The sequence below is a fragment of the Oncorhynchus clarkii genome, chromosome 1 (genome assembly GCF_045791955.1).
Source record: "Oncorhynchus clarkii lewisi isolate Uvic-CL-2024 chromosome 1, UVic_Ocla_1.0, whole genome shotgun sequence".
Taxonomy (NCBI): Eukaryota; Metazoa; Chordata; class Actinopteri; order Salmoniformes; family Salmonidae; genus Oncorhynchus; species Oncorhynchus clarkii.
The window spans coordinates 32,424,731-32,445,490 of NC_092147.1; the positions used below are offsets into that span (position 1 = coordinate 32,424,731).

Below are 20,760 nucleotides of genomic sequence, written 5' to 3' on the forward strand. Positions count from 1 at the left end.
CAGATAATTTATAGCAGATGAAACATGACCTTTGTGTGCACACACACACACACACACACACACACACACACACACACACACACACACACACACACACACACACACACACACACACACACACACACACACACACACACTGCCCTGGTGCCTGCAAATCTGGAGGAAATCAAATGGACCCCTCTGCCCTAGCACCCTGCACCCCTTCTCCGCAAATGATGCCCAGTTCCAAACCAAACTTTTAAGAATCAAATAAACTTTTATTTGTCACATGCTTCGTAAACAACAGGTGTAGAGTAACAGTGAAATTCTTACATGCAGGTCCAACAACGCATAGTAAAGATGACGATACAAAGTAAATGACATAGAATGTGCCTGCACCTTTATTAACTCCTAAATGTGGCAGGATGAATTGGATGGTTACAGAGTGTATGTGGAGGAGCTGTTAAGTGGACATTCTTAGCCATATCTTACAGAAACAAAACAAACCAAGGTGCTGAACACTACATCGTGCAGTCTTAAATGGTTCCAGTGGTATGTAACAGAGCGCTACCAGAGCTCTAATCTCAGTCTAATATCTGAAAGCACACACACACACATGCTTCTATCAGATCGTTAGATTGAACTAATGGAGTTTTACTCAACCCAAAGCATGTGAGTGATCTGTACACATCTGCTTCTAGTTACGAGGGTATGAGGGTGTGTGTGTGTGTGTGTGTGTGTGTGTGTGTGTGTGTGTGTGTGTGTGTGTGTGTGTGTGTGTGTGTGTGTGTGTGTGTGTGTGTGTGTGTGTGTGTGTGTGCACGTATGTGTGTGGTTATGAGAGTGAAAGTCCCTGATTCATTGGCAGGGATTGTTCATTATCATGGAGAGTGACTTTGCGGTTTCTTTCTGAGTAACAAAAAACCTCCTATTAGTCATCTACAAAAAGAGAGAGATAAAAATGAAGATGCATAGTGTGTGTGTGTGTGTGTGTGTGTGTGTGTGTGTGTGTGTGTGTGTGTGTGTGTGTGTGTGTGTGTGTGTGTGTGTGTGTGTGTGTGTGAGATCGATTATAAAGGAGGCGAGGTGATTCCACAAGTCCCAGGAGATATGGAGGAGAGGAGGTAGTTCATCCTGGTTGAGGATGATGTGTGTCACCCATCAAGACAGAACTGTTTATAGAAGCTGAGATAAACTCTGATACTTTTGCTCATGTGTATCATGCTGTCATCACTGGGACTTTTCCACTGATATTCCCCTGATATACCTACCCAACATATTGTTCAACAGTGAGTGAGTGGGGTAGAGGAATAAAGTGGGAGGAGAACTGACAGTGTGTAATATGGCTGGCGCTGAGAGAGAGAGAGAGAGAGAGAGAGAGAGAGGTCCACACGGTGTGTTTCTACTCAGAGGCATCTCTGCTGTAGCTGAGTGAAAATCCCCAGTCTCTTCGTACCGTCGTCTGGACTTTATCAACGGACGGCAATACCTTTACTATTATTGGGATATCATATAGGTAATAGTTTGGATATCGTGAACAGCCTTTGAAACAACCATGTGGATTTACAACATTATTTTTATGCTCTTAATTGTCCACTATTCTGGTAAGTTGAGGAGACAGTAATAGGAATTCAGCCTTGCAGCTTGTTATTGAGATTCAGCATAGTTGTTTAAGTTTTCTCCAGCCTGGTCCCACCAAACTTATCTCAGCCTACATTGCATTTGTGATTTAATAAAATCTTATTTTACGAAGGTAGGCTCTGAGCCTAATGTCGAATGGTGTTAGTTTATTTATTTTTATTTATTTTGCAGCACAGCACAATAACCTGTGTAAAATCTCTTACCTTGCAGTCAGCTGAGCAAGTTTTCCATTCTAACTGACTACCATCTCTTCGATCTTGCTAATGTAACAAGATCTTGCTAATGTAACATGCTTTGATTAGATAAAAAAAAACTGTCATCCTACAAAATTAAACTGTAAAAATAAACAACAAAACATTTTGCGACACTCTCTGTGGGGAATGGAGAAACTGTGAACCCCATCTCTATAGACTTTCAGTGATGATTCTACAGCAAACTTGCATAACATTATTTTATTTTTGAAAAGCCCAGCAAACCCTGTGTGCTTGGCGGCCCGCCTATTTTTATATATATTAAACTGCGTCTAACGATCTGTAGCACGAGATGCAGCCTCTCAGGTAGAAGCACGTGCACCATCTCCAGCTCTCATATCTCCATTCAGCTATAGATGTGCTGGTGGAACTATAAACAATGTAAATTTGCGGTTTTCTCTCATGATAATCACTCATTCTAAAGCTTCTAGAAGAGTCTGACATGGACTCTGATCCTCGTGCTTTCACTATTTAGAAGGAAAGTATATCATGTTTGTTACAGGATATTGATAATACTTGTGTAGACAAGGTATTTGTCCATAATATGGTTCATTGTAACTTAGACTTTTTTCTCGATTACTTTCATTGAGGAAGAAAATACCGGAGTTTTAAGAAACATACACATAGCCTGACTGTCTGCTACTGGGCTGTTTATGTATTCACGTATGAGTCAACACAGCATGGTGTGGAGATGAGAAACAACATAATTAGTCTATCAATCCCTGCTGGAGAGAGGAAGGGGGATTGAGAGAAACTGTGTGTGTGTGTGTGTGTGTGTGTGTGTGTGTGTGTGTGTGTGTGTGTGTGTGTGTGTGTGTGTGTGTGTGTGTGTGTGTGTGAGTGTGTGTGTGTGTGTGTGTGTGTGTGTGTGTGTGTGTGTATGTGAGAGAGAGAGAGAGAGAGAGAGAGAGAGAGAGAGAGAGAGAGAGAGAATGCATCCCATTAAGTAATGTGGCAGTGGAACCAGGCTAATTGACACATCATGATGCTGCTGGTTTTGTCTCAGTCCTGATGGGAACATCAACACAGCCTCACTGGCCAGGGGATGGACACTGCATTCAACACCTTTATTTCATGCTGTGTGTGTGTGTGTGTGTGTGTGTGTGTGTGTGTGTGTGTGTACACTAGAGTGCAGGAGGAATGCATTGCAGGACTACCAGAGAAGCGATAGTGTGCGATTGGTCCAGCTACCAGACTCTGCCCTCCAGACTATAAGCAGGAAGTTGAGCGTAGTGAAGTGTGCCCGGGGCTGCAGCCGCAGCAAGCGACTACTTTTCACCTGCAGGTACGTGTGGTGCATCTGTGAAAAAACTCCTGGGGTTCTGTGCCTGTAGCTTCACCTGCTGTGTTTCTATAACTTTCCCATCTCCGTATGATGTTTTGGCTACTCTGGGGATTGTTTTTCACCTGTAGGTAAATATATGTATTGTCCATGCCAGTATGACATCATCCCCTGGCTTTCCTTGGCAGCAGTCCAAACTCTCCATTGTAAATATGGCAGCTCTAACTCTTACTATAGTCTAATACCCTCCCATTCTCTAATGAGAAGTCTGGTTTCTCTTAGTGTCGTTCAGCAGCAGCAAGCTTGAGTCTGGTGTGCAGGACTAGGTTTCCCCTGGCAGACTGAGTCCTCTCTGATATCTCCTCTCAGCAGTAGCAGGCTAAGGGTCAATCCTATTTAAATTCAGGACACATACTGTATAGTCTCAGCCAGATTGCTCAAGATCCACTTCGAAGTCCGACGTCCGTCCAGGTAAGCAGGACGTTGAGAGATGACTTCAAAACTGGCCACTAGGGCCAATGCTGAGCACTATTATCATCAAGTAGCTTGGGGTTTGCTAGGGTGTTCTGGACGGGGATGGTGGATAGACGCAAGCCATGAGTTCCAGCTCTGAGGTTCGCATGTTCAATCTCATTGCTAGGCACTCATTTTTTTATTTGTTTGTTTAAAACCTATCCCAAAACTTAACCCTTACCATTCCAAATGAATGCCTAAACTTAACCATTATGTCTTTTTTTTTTCCTTATCCCAAACCTTAACCCTTAATTTAACCATTCAGAATGAATGCTTAAACCTAGCCTTCGAAATGTGACGTTTCTTCAGTGAGACTGAGACCATGTTAATAGTCTACTATCTGCATGTTAATTGTAAGTTGATTTGGATAAACATGCCTGTTAAATTATTATATTACGTAAATCGATCAATATCTCTCTCTTTCTCTCTCTGTTTCTCTCTCTGTTTCTCTCTCTAGAGCATTTCTGTACGATCAGAAAAACAGGAAATGCCAGTGGCTTTCATTCGACAGGAACTCACCAGGAGTCCATAGCCAACACGACTTCAACTACCAACTCTACCAGAAGAAATGTATTGTAATATAATCTCTCTCTCTCTCTCTCTCTCTCTCTCTCTCTCTCTCTCTCTCTCTCTCTCTCTCTCTCTCTCTCTCTCTCTCTCTCTCTCTCTCTCTCTCTCTCTCTCTCTCTCTCTCTCTCTCTCTCTCTCTCTCTCTCTCTCTCTCTCTCTCTCTCTCTCTCTCTCTCTCTCTCTCTCTCTCTCTCTCTCTCTCTCTCTCTCTCTCTGCGTCAGTAGAAAGGCACTGCAGTGCTTACACTATGTGTCTAAAGCAGGGCTGCATCTCTTTCTCCTTGTATCATCAGAGTTTGGTTGCCGGGTTAGTATTCTCACATATTGGAACAGTGAAATGGAGCATTATGGTAGATGTGAGACCTGTCTTAACATGCTCTGTCAGATGAGTAAAACAGAAAAACATATTTTTCAGATTCTGTTCTTTCAAACACTCACAGTTTGTTTTTCCATTCCTTTGTTGACTCTTTCTCTATCTCTGTAGCCTATGTGCAGGAGTGCATAGTAGGGACAGGAGTGAACTACAGAGGGAGGAGGTCAGTAACAGCCAGTGGAATAAAGTGCCAAGCATGGGCCTCTCCTATCCCTCACGAACACAAGTAAGCTAGAGCCTGTGTTTGTGTGTGCATGTGTGTGTGTGTGTGTGTGTATGTATATATAAGTTGGTGATTAGTCCTAAGGGACCGGTTATTCATCAGTACTAGTCCTCTCTGACCTCACTCTAACACTACACAGTCAGGGATCATTTCCTGTTGTAGTCACACTGTTTATATATGTGTGTGAGAGAGAGAGAGTTTACACTGTAGTAAAACCTAATTAATTTAGTGATAAAGTATACAACCTGTGACAAACAGCAGCCCTGATACAGAGATAGTAGCAGAGGATGATGACATGCAGCCTTGTTACGGGAACAGAGAGAGAAAGTGAGTGAGATAGAGAGGGACAGGGAGGAGAGGACAGCGAGAGAGAGATAACAGAGACATCTCGTGCCAGAAGTTCATTAGAGCAGCACAACCAGAGGACAACCAACCATAACAACCCCCGCCTTCCTCATCCTTACTCTTCCTCCCATGTCTTCTCGTGTTCCCCTCTTACCTCCCCATTCTCATCTTTTCTCCTCTTCTCCTTCCTCCTCTCTCCTCTCTCCTCTCCAGTGAGCTCACACTGGGACAAGCACACACACCTCCATCACTCCGTTACCATATGTTGCATTATGTTGCCTAACTCTGTGCCTTCCAAACTGTTTCAGCTGTGACCCATATAAACCAAATGATCATGTGACTCAGCAAACAAAACCACAATCTAGTGAGGACCTCAGTCAGTACGTAGATGTGTATGACTCAGTGTTGTTTAACTACCACATGTTTCACAACACATGGAGCAGGCCTGGTCTACACTACGCAATGGAGATTTCCCTTCTGCTTCTCAACTTTCTGCACCAGATAGAAAGGGAATATTGTCCTGATGTTGGGAGGTTTTGATTAACACTAACTGAAGTCCTTCTCTCGCTCCAGTTTCCTACCAAGGAGGAACAGGAAGAAGGACCTGAGAGAGAACTACTGTCGTAACCCTGACAATGCTACCTCAGGACCATGGTGTTTCACTACAGACCCCAATGTCAGACACCAGGACTGTGGAGTACCTCAATGCTCACAAGGTAGGACACATACACACATGTCCATTTCCTTTTTCAGAATACCATTTAAGTGTACTGTCAGTTATGAGCTCTCCCTTCTCCCTGTGGCACTGGACCATAGCCTGCTGTGGTATCTACAACTGAAGGACGCAAACTGTCACAGGATAAATTATCCTCTGTGGATATTTTTTTATGTATGTATAGTTAATAAACAGCTGACAGTGATGTGATTAGGTGTGTATGAGAATATACAAGACTATCAGGGATGTGTGTGTGTGAGTGAGGAATCTACTGGGTTGTTTTCAGTCTGAGGAAATGTAGTGGGTCTGTCCAGAGAGAGTGTGTGTTCTGGTCAAAGGAAAAACTGGTTAAGTTGATTTCAAAATAGGTTTCCAGTAATGACGAACACTGGAACCAAACCCACAAACAGACGGGCGGACGGAGAGACGGACAGACGGACACACACACACACACACACACACACACACACACACACACACACACACACACACACACACACACACACACACACACACACACACACACACACACACACACACACACACACACACACAGATTGTTGACTCATTTTACATTACATTCTAAATAGATAGACAGGACAATTATCCGGAAACATTTGTGGTACAGCACCTCATGTTGATTATGTATATTACAGTATATGCAAAAATAATGTCAATGGCATGTGAGAAGATTAAAATATCACCCTTGTGTGTGTCCAGTGGAGTGTGTGAGCTGTAACGGGGAGAGCTACAGAGGTCCCATGGATCACACAGAGACAGGATGGGAGTGTCAGCGCTGGGACCTGGAGGAACCACACAAACACCTCTTCCACCCCAAGAGGTAACACACACATATGCACGCACACACACACAGAAACACACACACTCACTTTCTCTCAGTATGAGGCTCTGGGGCCTCTTCATTACAGAAACAAAGGGATGATTAAAGACGTGTTAACAAGTCTAACACTAATCCACACCACCTGCTGCTGGGGCAGGACACACACACACACAATCACACACACACACACACCCTTCACCTCTGTGATGAAGATGCCCTCAGCACCTCTGAATCTCTGTTAGTATTACATTAAAAATATATATATATTATTATATATAGATATGTTTTTATCAGGGGAGCCCAATTGAGACCATGGTCTCATTTCCAATGGTGCCCTGAGACCATAAAGTAAAAGAACAAGCACACTACACCAGAACATCACCAACATCACAGCCATCATAAACAAGTTATTACATCAATGTTTCAAAACAAATGCACACCTCAGTGAACTCATTTATCATCAGGGTTTTAAAATGCCCTAGTGGCACCAGGAAATCCAAATGTAATTAATTGTATAAGTGATTCCAAAAATGTGGCGCATGAAAACTAAAAGCTGATTTTCCAAATTCCATGGAAACTCAAGGAATCTGAATATTTACCAAACCCGTTCACAGGGTTGGTTATCTCATTATTTTATACATTAGCAATGAAGTTAGGGAAGTTGGAAGCTTGTGTAGTAGGGCTTTGTAAACACAAATGGAGTAATGCATTTATCTAAGGGACTTTAATGAGAGCCAGCCAACCTTTTGATACGGGATGCAGTGGTGAATATTAAATCTATCACCAGGAGGAATGAGATGGAGAACACCTGCACTATAAAAAGTAATCACTTCTGCTAACAACATTTTTGGCTGGAAACCAGTTGCCTAGAACCATTCAAGTAACCCAACTCAATGTATTTCAATGTTCAATACGCACAAAAAGCTTATTTCTCACAAACGTTGTGCACAAATTTGTTTACATCCATTTTAGTGAGCATTGATCCTTTGCCATCTACCTGATATGTGTGGCATATCAAGAGCATAATCATTACACAGGTATACCTTGTGCTGGGGAGGATAAAAGGCCATGCTAAAATGTACAGTTTTGTCACACAACACAATGCCACAGATGTCTCAAGTTTTGAGGGAGCATGCAATTGGCATGATTACTGCATTTTAGAGAATTTGGTAGTACGTCCAACCGGCCTCACAACCGCAGACCACGTGTATGGAGTCGTGTGGGCTAACAGTTTGCTGATGTCCACATTGTGACCACAGTGCCCCATGGTGGCGGTGTGGTTATGGTATGGGCAGGCAGGCATAAGCTACGGACAATGAACACAATTGCATTTTCATCTATAGCAATTTAAATGCACAGAGATACCATGATTAAATCCTGAGGCCCATTATTGTGTCATTCATCCACATAAAACCATCATGCACATTTAGCTAGCTAGCTTGCTGATTCTAGCTAATTTGCCCTGGGATATAAACATTGGGTTGTTATTTGTGACCGACGGCCTTGATTCGGTCATATGTAGCAAAAATATGAATAGTTTTTTTTAAATATTTGATAAAAGCAGAGACACAGAGCTACAAACTGGTATATCATACACTGCATTTGAGGACCAATGTGAAAGTAATTCTGCTTTGAAAGTTGATAACCTCTACGGGATTTGTGTCCCTATACCAGGACTGTTGAGCTAAAGTGCGCTAATGTGATTAGCATGATTTTGTAAGTAACAGCAAACTTTCCAGGACATAGACATGTCTTATATGGGCAGAACGCTTAAATTCTTGTTAATCTAACTGCAGTGTCCAATTTACAGTAGCTATTACAGTGAAAAAAGACCATGCTATTTTTTGAGGAGAGCGCACAACAACAAAGAACTTTTATCACGGCAACTGGTTTGATACATTCACCTCTGAAGGTATATAATGTACTTACATTCAGTAATCTTGCTCTGATTTGTCATCCTAGCGATAAAATGTAGCATAGTTTTGTTTGATAAAATACATTTTTATATTCAAATGTAGGAACTGGGTTCTTATCTAGATTTGTGAAAGTTAGTGTAAGCTAAATGATCCATAATGTAAGACATTCCTGGGAGAGTGTAAACTTACATGTTGTATTACCATATAATTTTTGTATGTTCTCTGTAGTTATTAACTTGAAAATGTATAAATTGACCAATTCGGCACATTTGGGTAGACTTGATACAAAATACTGTGCAGTATTGCAATGCTCCACTGGATCAATCTGAAACTTTGCACACACACTGCTGCCATCTAGTGACCAACATCTACATTGGGCCTAAACTGCAATATTATATTATGTCCTTCAGGTCCTGAGCTACAGGCCGTTAGATTTGGGTATGTAATTTTAGGCTTTTTTTTTTAAATGGTCAAATCCTTGTAACCTCAGTTTTGAGAAAATGGTCTATGAATGTTTTGGTATGCACTGGAGACCTCATAGTTGTCTACACCCATTCAGCATTTTTACACCCTCTTAAGCTTTAGCCCCACCCATCTCTTTAAGGGTTGATCCAAGTGTTCTGTCCTAAAAACAGCAGTCAAGCACCCAAGCTAGCTAGCTAACGTTGGCTTTTCCCAGACACAAATGAGAGCTCATTGACGATTATACTCACCATAGCAGAGCTGGTTAGGCTATTTTGTTATGTTATCCATAGCGTTGGTGACTGCAGCTGCGCTCCTTGCAACAATTAACACTTTTCCCCCAACGTTTACTGACACCGGCCATATTCAAAGGGTGTTAAGCGTTCATAAATTTGTCAGTTATTCTGCACTCTGGCACAATCAGATGAGAGTGCACTGAAATCGGAGAAGATAGCCAGAGCGACGTTACCAGCTATGTCTATCAACAGTTACGAATAATAAGATCATGCACGTAATGTTAGCTGGTGAGCCAGCCAGCTAACGTTAGCTAGCTAGCTAACAGTATACTTTAACTTGAAATAAAAACTATTTTCTGCCAAAATTAGAAATGTGTAATATCTAAAAATGTAGCTTGCTAGACTATCGTATACATCATCCCTGTCACAGATGCCAATGTTGCCCTTTGTTTGAAGATGTAATCCATAGACAGGTGTTTTCTTCATCTCCTTAGCTATCATACTCTAATTACACTGATTTCAAAACTCGGTCCTCCAGAAAGTGGAGAGCAACACTTACGCAGTTCTAAAAAAAACGTTAGACAGGATTATCTACGCATACTGACCAGCTCAAATAGACAGAAGCGTGCTACAGTATATGGTAGAACAATCCAAACTCATCTCTCGTCATGTCCAGCCCACTCATTATCTCAGCCAATCATTGCTGTCTTTTTCTGTGGCTAAACCAACTAGGCTTTTAATTTAACAATTGTACTCATATTTACAGATATTAAGGCACAGGAAAGTTTGCCTGTTCCAGAAGTAATTTCTGCCAAAAAACAAATGATTTAAAAAAAAGTTTACGTTCTAATGGCTCTGCTGTGAAGTAGTGACCAGAGACATATGCTTAGTTTCCTGAAATGAGTCACATTTTACCTGACATGCACAAGGTCCTTTTTTTCTGGGTCTTTGTAGAATTTGGACCCATTTTGAGTCATACAAAATTGTGTGTTCTCTACTCAGACAATTAATCCACAAATGAAAGGGAAACCTAGTTAGTTTCTAGTAATCTTTCCTCCTTCAGTCTTTTTCTTCTTCTTCTGTGGACTTTTTATGGTGATTGGCAACCAACTTTAAGGTGCATTACCGCCACCAACTGGACTAGAGTGTGGACCTCAGTTCATCTTTCAATCACCCACGGGGCAGCAGCGGGGCGGCAGGTAGCCTAGTAGTTAGAGCATTGGGCCAGTAACTGAAAGGTTGCTGGATCGAATCCCGGAGCTGACAAGGTAAAAATCTGTCTTTCTGCCCGTGAACAAGTCAGTTAACCAGTTAACCTCATTGCTCATGTGTATCTCTATCTGTCCCAATGACTTGTTTAAATCCTACTCTTCCCTCTGTATGTTGTGTTGCAGGTATCCTGATAAAGGCCTGGTTGATAACTACTGTAGGAACCCAGATGGACGTCAACGACCGTGGTGTTTCACCACGAACCCACACACACTCTGGGAGTACTGCAACATCACAGCCTGCTGTGAGTGTCTGTGTGTGCATGCGTGTGTCTGTGTGTGGTGTGAGTAACTAATCCAAATGTACAGCTTCCTTTACCTGTCATTCTGCCCCCTCCTCTCTCTCTGATTGGCTAAGGATGAGGAATGCTGTTTGAAGGAACACACACCCTCTCATTTTACTCTGGTGTCCTGCTTCATTCACTTTTTATTGTTCTAAACAGGCCCTTGCAACTGTCCTGTAATTCTAGTACTTTTCACACACACAAACACACACACATGCACAAGCACACACACATGCATGCACACACTCACACACGCACACAAAGACACACACATACAGTACATGCGTACACAAACACAAACGTATGTGCACACACACTTTAGAAAGCTCAGGTACTCTGCTATGTAAACCTCATATCAGACACACAGAAGTCACACATATTATGCTCCAGTTACATAAAAGATGAGGGGGGGTGTGTTTATACAAGAGAGGAAGAGAGAGAAATACATCTCTATAGTCATCATATTTCTGCTTGTTGAGGGCTGAAGTGAAGAGAGTCTATCTATAGAAGGTTGACAGAGAACAGCACTTAAACGCTGCAAGTGTGTTTTGTTTTTCTCTGTCTGGCTCTTCACTGCTCTGTTTGAGTAATCAGGAGCTCTGGAACTCGGTCTTTACAAGATGGCGTCTTTTCAGTTGGACTCTTTCTTTGTCTCATTGTAGTATCTGATACAGGCCTTGGAAGTCAACCCAGTCTAGTTTTATGGTCTAACCCTTAAACTAGGTAGAAGGCCAGGCAGAAAGAAAGACATAGAAACAAAGAGCTATATTGTTTTGGCCTGTTCTACTCCCTGTACCTGTCTTTATTATCCTTACTAGTAGCAGTCTATTTTCAGACAGATCCACAGAAAACTGTCAGTTTAGATTCTAGACAGCTAAAATGCTACCGTATATTTCTGGGAAAATTTAGTCAGAATTATGTCCTTCTTATTGCAACTTAATTCATCAGCTAATTGAGTACAATGTATTGTATAGAGCAGTTAAGTCCAAGTCAGCCTTGTCCTTGTTACAGTGTCCGAGTGGCACGTTGGCCTCAAGGAGAAACTATTTCAGTATAACAGAGGGTATAGGTGATATGGCTATGTTTAATCTGTCTCCGTCTCTTTCTCTCTCTCCCTTTCTCAGCCACAGACAGTGTGGTAGAGTTGGAAGTGACTACTATGTGTTTCTGGGGTCAAGGTGAGGGCTACAGAGGGTCAGTAGCAGTAACACCCAGTGGGGTGATCTGTCAACGCTGGGACTCACAGTACCCCCACAACCACTCATACGTTCCCCAGAACTACCGCTGCAAGTGAGTGAACCGCACTTGTATCGACAGCCCTACACACAATATGTTTGTCTTTGTGTGAATCTATCTTTGTGTGTGTGTGTGTTTCAGAGACCTGAGGGAGAACAACTGCAGGAACCCAGATGGACGTGACCTCCCATGGTGCTTCACTTCAGACCCTAACGTTCGCACAGCGTTCTGCACTAACATCCCCCGCTGTGGCAAACAGAACGCTGAATCTCAAGGTGAGAGCCTATTGTAACATTGCTCCAGGAGATGATACAAGTCTTCAGGTCTCAGACAATCATAGTTCAATGAGTGCTGTAGAGTGTGCAAAGCTGTCAAGGCAAAGGGTGGCTAATTTGAATAATCTATTTTGATTTGTTTAACACTTGTTTGGTTACTACATGATTCCATATGTGTTATTTCGTAGTTTTGATGTCTTCACTATTATTCTATAATGTAGAAAATAGTACAAATAAAGAAAAACCCTGGAATGAGTAGATGTTTCCAAAATTTTGACTGGTACTGTATATTTAAGACTTACTGAAGTAGTATTTTACTGGGTAACTTTTACTTGAGTAATTTTCTATTAAGTTATCTTGATACTTTTACTCAAGTATGACAATTGGCTACTTTTTCCACCACTGTGAATTATTTTGCTGTAACAATATTGGTAAAATGAAGATCCCACATCTGTAGGACTCTGGTAATGATAGCCCACTACACATAAACAAACTAGCTCTGACACATTGGACAGTGATGTGAGGCTCTGTCCCATTGGATAGAAGCTATAAACCATTGGATAGAGAGGAGAAAGAAGCTACTGTATGTCCCATTGGATAGTATCAAAAGGGAGGAGCTGTGAGGGACTCTGTGGGATTCATATTATGTATGGTTGTGCTTTTCTCACACTCAGATGGGAACCTCGGGCCTGGGACAGTTTTGTGACAGTTGTTTTATGGTCATTATACTCGACTTGTTAAAAGTACAGTAGCCCTTATTCAGCTATCCAGTTAGCTAAACACTCATTCAAATAACTCTGTGAGAAGCAGGGTGCCGTTTTGGAAGTTTCTTGAATCACAGTGTGAAACTGCAACAAACACAAAAGTACATGTTTTCAGTTACAGTAATATAGAGCACGAAATGTCTTCCACAATAACTGTACTAAATGTATGAAATAAGGAATAAGAGTACTCACTCAAGAGCCAAGTATAAAATAAAGTTACTAGAATGTAACTCTATGCTTGATATTGTTCAGCTAGGTGTCCCTAGGGAGAAATAGCATTGAAGCTGATTCAAAGTACTTAAACTGCCACAAGGGGGTGCTAAACAACTAACAGGTCCAGAACACTCCACGCCTGGGGTCTTTAACGATCCCCATTAACCTAACTCTGACCACTGTGGTCTTCTGAAGAAAGAAGGATAACCACTTCAGAGGTAGGCCGAGAGAAGACCTTCAGAGTTCCCTCCTTGACAATTCTCACATTGACTTTCCTCACCATCCCATCCCAGCTGTTAAGGGTGTTCACAACGATGGCCATAGGCCATTTATTTATTTTAGGCTGACTGTCCTTCACCTCTTAAGTCTACCCCTTCCTTTTTCGAACATTCTGTTAAAAATCGCGCAACTTTTCAGCGTTCAGCGTATGTGTGGATAGAAAACACTCTGAAGTTTCTAAAACTGGTTAAATCACGGCTGTGACTATAACAGATCGTGTGTTTCATTGAAAAACGCAAGAAAAACTGCTCTCTGAAAGCTAAAAATAATTTCCATAAGTCACTTTCATGGGTTGTTAAAAGGGGACAAAATGTAATATCGACCTGCATGCAATTCATACAAATTCCACACGATGTCGCCATTGTCGTCATTTTCAATTGAATTTTTTGTTGGAAAATCCAACTATCTGGATTCCGTTTCTTCCGGTCTCCACCAGGATGTTTTCAATGTGGACATTGGCAGCCATTGATTTGCAGACGAGGAGCTATTGAATATACATCGCCCTGTAATCATTTTGATAGATTATAAACGTTTACTAATACCTAAAGTTGGATTACAAAAGGATTTCGAAGTGTTTTGTGAAAGTTTATCGTCGACTTTTTTAATTTAAAAAAATGACGCAGCGTTTAAAAACAATGTTTTTTTCTGAATGACACAGCTTCCATAGAAAGCTATTTTGGGTATATATGGACCGATTTAAACGAAAAAAAGACCCAATAGTGATGTTTATGGGGCATATAGGAGTGCCAAGAAAGAAGCTTGTCAAAGGTAATGAATGTTTTATATTTTATTTATGCGTTTTGTGCAGCGCCGGATAAGCAAAGTCTTTGTTTACGTCGCATTCAGGCATTTTGAGGTGTTGCATGCTATCAGATAATAGCTTCTCATGCTTTCGCCGAAAAGCATTTTAAAAATCTGACTTGTTGGCTAGGTTCACAACGAGTGTAGCTTTAATTCAATACCCTGCTTGTGAATTTTGATCAAGGTTTGAGTTTTAACGAGTACATTTAGCATTTAGCGTAGCGCATTTGCATTTCCAGGTGCCTAGTTGAGACATCTGCGTCTCAAGTAGGATCAAGAAGTTAAGACAACTTCCCCTTCTTTAAGATCTGTGCTCTTGTCCTGCCACCACCGGTTCCAAAAGGTGTCAACAAGACTTTGTACCTGCTTCCACTCTTGCTTGTAGTGTGACGACCCTCCCACTCTGTCTGCCGTATTCTCTCTTTGTTGTTTCCTTATTAGGATGCTGGTGGGTGGAGTTGGGAGGGTCGTCAGCTACATGGGAAACACCTGGGCCCGGTGTCTCCCAGGATAAATACACCACTTCCCCATTCATGGAGGAGACTCTTTCCATGCAGAAACTTTGATAGTTTTTGTTGTGTGTCTTGGTGGTTTTTGGTTGTTTGCCTTAGCACCTTTCAAAACCCTGCATTATCACATTCATGCATGCAAAACACTCACTTACACTACTGATTACTGATTACACACACCATTGTATATTTTCCTTAGTTGCTTTAGTTAATAAATATATATTTTGTTACTCCTTATCTGCACGTTGTCTCCCTTTTGTTACGGGCTTTGAGCTGGTTCGTGACAAGTGGGGGCTCATCCAGGATATTTGAACTATTGGTTTGGGAGACCGTGGAGGTAAGTGTTTGGTTTGCATATTGAGTTTGATAGGCCCAGTATTGGTTGCCTTTGTTGTTTGGTTTGTGTGCTGCGTTGGAGAGAGTATAATGGTTAGTTTCCAGGCCCTGCCTAGCCTGGAAACTCTTGTTCTACTTTATGTTGGGACGTCAGTCTGAAGTGAGTAATCGGCTGTGTACCTCGGTGGGAGATTTGGGTAGGGTAGTGGAACTTGCTACCCAGAGCTATAGCCTTTTTCCCCTGATAGGCTTAGCGACATGTTTCATTTTTTTGGAATATGTTGGGCATGGTTAATGTTAGTTATTTTTGTGTGGTGTCTGTGGACTGAGCAGTTGTCTCGGGGGCACATCCGTGGCTTGGTGGAATTTGCCAGCATGCTGGGGAGTTTTTCCTTGCCAGCGGGCTACAGTGCGTAAATTCCCACCGCAAATCCGCACGAAGACTAGGGTTGAGCCTGACTCCCATGGTAAAGCTGACTTTGGGCAGGAGTGTCACTACTGTCAAGGTTCAGGTCATTGGAAAAATGAATGTCCACTTCCCAAAAACGAATGTTCTGCTTCCCAGAACATGCCTGGTGGAGGAGAGGGGACACCAGTCTTCTGTGTCAAGAGCATAGCTGGGATGAGGATGAGGGGTGATTCCGGGTCTGAAGATGCTTGGATGAAAGCCTGGCATTCGTCACAGCAGTGACCTCAGCCATCAATGTTGTCAGGACTTTGTGTGTAAGGCGTGAAGTTCCACCTTAGAGGATCATGCAGTCAAGGATGCGACGTGCAATACCAATCATCTGCTCCCATGCACCACCCATATGGGATGAGTGAGGAGGGTTGAACACCCAGGTACATTTCTGTTCTTGGAGATACCTCTCCATGTTCTCTGAACTGGAGCTTGATCCATCATCCTCAGTACGCACCAACAAAGTTTGTACCGCAATCTGAACATATCTGCTTTGCTATACCTCTGATTGAGAATAATCTTCTCAGAAAATGTATGAAGCTGGAAGCACTTAGTGATTCAATTACTTCTTTGCGTACAGCTCTTTTGCATAAGCACAAGAACATCGCCACCCACCATTTGCTATTGGCATGACCTTCTCTGGTGCGGCGTGAGACCACCTCCCATGGTCCAAAAACGTCCACACCGACGTAGGTGAAAGGTGGTGCAACCTGTAGCCGCTCAGCTGGCAGTTCTGTCATCTGCTGGTGTTCCGTCTTCCCATGGAGCTTCTTGAACACGACACACTTGAAGAGTGCACTCCTGATATACATCTCTTAGCTCCAACCAACCAGAGTCCATCTGCTCGGATGGCATCCTCTGTGAAATGTCTCCCTTGATGTTTCATGGCGGTGACACACAAGTAAGGTTGCCAGGTGGCGACGACCTGGATTGATGATGGTGTTGACATTGTTTGTTCCTAATTTAGATTGCTTGATTTGGCCTCCAACTCTGAGCAGCCTGTCACTGTCAACAATAAGATGCAGACTTCGTAGACTGCTGTCAGTGGGAAAACTGTGTTCTGCTGTTATGCACCTAAATTCCTCTGCATAACATTCGTCTTGGACACTTTGGCTCTTTCCAGCTCTTCTTCAGTGGGATTCTTCAGACAGATGTTTCATCCATGGCAGCTGCTCTCTTGTGCAGACTGAGAGAAGATCCGAGCTATGTGGATTAAGCGTGCTACTGTCCTTATGAGACTGTTCCATTTGGAGAAACGCTCAAAACGTTTGGAGCTCAGCAGGTTCTTGGAGACTTGAGTGACATTAGAAGTCACCTGTGGCCATATCTCAGAGTCGGAAGCAGAGTTGATAGGGCCAAACAACTCTAGAGATTTGGAGGAGTGCAGGGCAGGATTCTGAAGAAAAGCTGGTCCAGACAGCCATGTTGTGTTGCTGAGGGCTACTGTTACGGATCTAAACTCATGGTCAGCTGGGTTGAGATCTGCGGGCACGTACCTCCATTGGTCTGGGAATGTGGATTGCCAAATACGCTGAACTCTGTTGCTCACGTAGCCGTAGCACCGCCTTGTTTGGTTGTGGATGTACACAAGCACCACTTTGCTGTCCGAATAGTATGTGATGCTGTCAAACTTCAGATCCATCTCCTCAACTATCAACTCTGCGATCTGGACTGCCACCATGGCTGCACATAGTTCCAGTCAAGGGATAGTGAGTTCTGACTGGGGAGCCAGCTTGGCCTTTCCAAAGACAAAGCCAACTTCACTTTTTTTCGCTTTGGCAATAACTAAACTATCCCTTGAACTGGCTGACGACCTCGAACTGACTGATGATTTGTAAGAGCGCAAACTTAGACTGTGAATTGAATGTTCCATGTTTCTCTTTAATGTTTTCATCTTTCTGCGTAGAATTGTCCTTACTACTTTCCTCCATGATGTGAGGTAAGCGTGGCATGTAGGGGAAGACTAAAGCTGGCGATGTCGTGATGGCTTCTTCTGCGCCGAGATGACAGCCCATTAAATCTTTAATCCTTACTGCTAAACATGGAGGTTCCTCTCTTACGTGTAGCCGTGCCTGTCTTTTCACTATACTGGACTGGCTAAATGTACAGTAGCCCTTTCACAGTGTGAAACTGCAAACACAAAAGTACATGTTTTCAGTTACAGTAATATAGAGCACAGAATGTCATCCACAATAACTGTACTAAATGTATGAAATAAGGAATAAGAGTACTCAATCTAGAGCCACATATAAAATAAAGTTACTAGAATACAACTGTATGCTTGATATTGCTCAGCTAGGTGTCCCTAGGGATAAATAGCAGTGAAGCTAATGCAAAGTAGCTAACAGCTAACTCAATTATTCATATTTTACAGAAACATGAACATTATATGTGATAAACATTTATCTTGTGTTAATAAACACATGTACTTACAGACATTGCGTCATATGAAGCTTATAAAGAATGATGTTGAAGGATTGTAACTACTCTGTCACACTTGCACATTGCTTCACATCTGAAACTGCTTCCTGTCACATGACACAAACAGGTACATTTTACACTGCTGCACATAAACTGCCACTAGGTGGTGCTAAACAACTAACAGGTCCAGAACAGTCATGTTGTGGACTACCAGTCAAGACAACAGAGATCAGTATAGTTTTCCTAATATATTCCCCTGGGGCTGGTTTGTAATATTCTATTACATTAACATAAATATGTTTTCATATTTCATTAGCTTGGTCTCATGTATGTGTTTCAGACTGCTACACGGGTAGTGGAGAGAACTACAGAGGCGAGGTTTCCAGGACTAGGTCAGGTCTTCCCTGTTCCCTCTGGAGTGACCACAGCAACAGGTAGCAAAACCACACACTACACATCTTTGTGTGTGTGGGTGGATGCCAGAGGGAGTGCCCTACCTATATGGAAAAACCCCATGCATTTCACATGTAAATGGATGAAGTGTCCCAAAAACACTTTTTGTTTTTGCATGACCTGACATATCAAACAAAATGGATGACGTAATACACAATTTGATGACGTAGTAAACAAAAAATGTGAGCCCTACTGTCTGAAATCATACATAGGTGTTAGGTTTAGATTTAGGGTTACTGTTAGAATTAGGGATAGGGGTTAGGGAAAACATATGCTGTGTGTGTGTGTGTGTGTGTGTGTGTGTGTTTGTGAAAGCATCTGGGGGACATGCTTCAAGCCTCACCTCTGAACCTGAGCCTCCTCATTTTTCGGGAACACTTCAAATCCAAACAGCTCCTCTGCTTGGCTCCCACCCAGGGGTTAGACGTCAGAGGTCAGGGATAGAGTTTAATATTTTCCCGGTAATTTACAAATGTTTCATCCCGAGAATTAGTCACTTTTCCCCCGGGTGACCTGGTATTTCCAGTCAAAACCGGAAGTGTCATTCTAAAACATATAAAGCATATAAATATGTCTCAATTTGATTAGAGCACGAATCGGCATGAAAATTCAAGCATGATGCTACCTGAGCTTGATGAGCCATACATTAAAGACATTTTAACAGTCCATTCCCAAAAGAGTGTAAAAGATTGTGCAGTTATCCAAGACAGCATTTACGGTGCATTCGGAAAGTATTCAGGCACGTTGACCTTTTCCACAATTTGTTACGTTACAGCGTTATTCTAAAATGGATGAAATTGTTTTTTCTCCTCATCAATCTACACACAATAGCCCATAATGACAAAGCAAAAACAGGTTTTAAGACATTTTTGCAAATGTATTAAAAATAAAAAAGTTTACTCAGTACTTTGTTGAAGCACCTATGGCAGCAATTACAGTCTCGAGATCCTCTCAAGCTCTGTTAGGTTGGACGGGGAGCGTTGCTACACAGCTATTTTCAGGTCTTTCCAGAGATGTTCGTTCAGGTTAAAGTCCAGGCTCTGGCTGGGCCACTCAAGTACATTTAGAGACTTGTCCCGAATCCACTCCTGCGTTGTCTTGGCTATGTGCTTAGGGTCGATGTCCTTGTTGGAAGGTGAACTTTCTCCCCAGTCTGCGGTCCTGAGCGCTCTGAAGCAGGTTTTCATCAAGGATCTCTCTGTACTTTGCTCCGTTCATCTTTCCCTCGATCCGGACTAGTTTCCTATTCTCTGCAGCTGAAAAACATCCCCACAGCGTGATGCTGCTACCACCAAGCTTCACCGCAGGGATGGTGACAGGTTTCCTCCAGACATTATGCTTGGCATTCAGGCCAAATAGTTAAATCTTGGTTTCATCATATCAGATAATCTTTTTTTTCATGGTCTGAAAGTCCTTAAGGTACCAACTTGGCAAACTCCAAGCGGGCTGTCATGTGCATTTTACTGAGGAGTGTATTCCGTCTGGCCATTCTACCATAAACGCCTTATTAGTGGAGTGCTGCAGAGATTGTTGTCCTTCTGGAAGGTTCTCCCATCTCCAAAGAGGAACTCTAGAGCTCTGTCAGTGACAATTTCTTCGACCTCATGGCTTGGTTTTTGCTCTGACATGCACTGTCTACCGTGGGATCTTATATAGACACGTGTGTGTGCCTTTCCAAAACAAACAACAATTAATTGAATTTACCATAGGTGAATACCAATCAGTTGTAAAAACATCTCAAGGATGATCAATGGAAACAGGATGCACCTGAGCTCAATTTTGAGTCTCATAGCAAAGGGTCTGAATACTTATGTAAATAAGGTATTCTGTTTTGTTTTTTTTTACATTTGCAAACATTTCTAAAAACCTGTTTTTGTTTTGTCATTATGGGGTATTGTCTGTAGATTGATGAGGATTGGATTTGATTTAATGCATTTTAGAATAAGGCTGTAACATAACAAAATGTGGAAAAGGTCAAGGGGTCTGAATACTTTCCGAATGCACTGTATAATATACTGTTTGTGCTACCGCACATTAAGCATGACAGAAAAACATAAAAGGCCATAAATGTAGCTATGCTCTCTTTGGTTTATAAATGTGTTAAGCTCCAGTAGGCC

At 42.2% G+C, this 20,760-nt stretch overlaps 1 protein-coding gene across 1 annotated transcript in view; it reads left to right on the forward strand.

Annotated features, from left to right (window-relative positions):
- Nucleotides 1-1,340: 1,340 nt before the first annotated feature.
- Nucleotides 1,341-20,760, forward strand: part of LOC139405954 (hepatocyte growth factor-like) — a 28,422-nt gene continuing 9,002 nt past the window's right edge. Inside the window, exons 1-10 of the mRNA XM_071148412.1 lie at nt 1,341-1,583; nt 3,000-3,156; nt 4,124-4,236; nt 4,721-4,835; nt 5,751-5,893; nt 6,613-6,733; nt 10,742-10,860; nt 12,024-12,189; nt 12,277-12,410; nt 18,531-18,624. Coding sequence (XP_071004513.1) covers nt 1,535-1,583; nt 3,000-3,156; nt 4,124-4,236; nt 4,721-4,835; nt 5,751-5,893; nt 6,613-6,733; nt 10,742-10,860; nt 12,024-12,189; nt 12,277-12,410; nt 18,531-18,624 — 1,211 coding nt within the window. The 5' untranslated portion in view covers nt 1,341-1,534. The remainder of the gene's footprint in view (nt 1,584-2,999; nt 3,157-4,123; nt 4,237-4,720; nt 4,836-5,750; nt 5,894-6,612; nt 6,734-10,741; nt 10,861-12,023; nt 12,190-12,276; nt 12,411-18,530; nt 18,625-20,760) is intronic.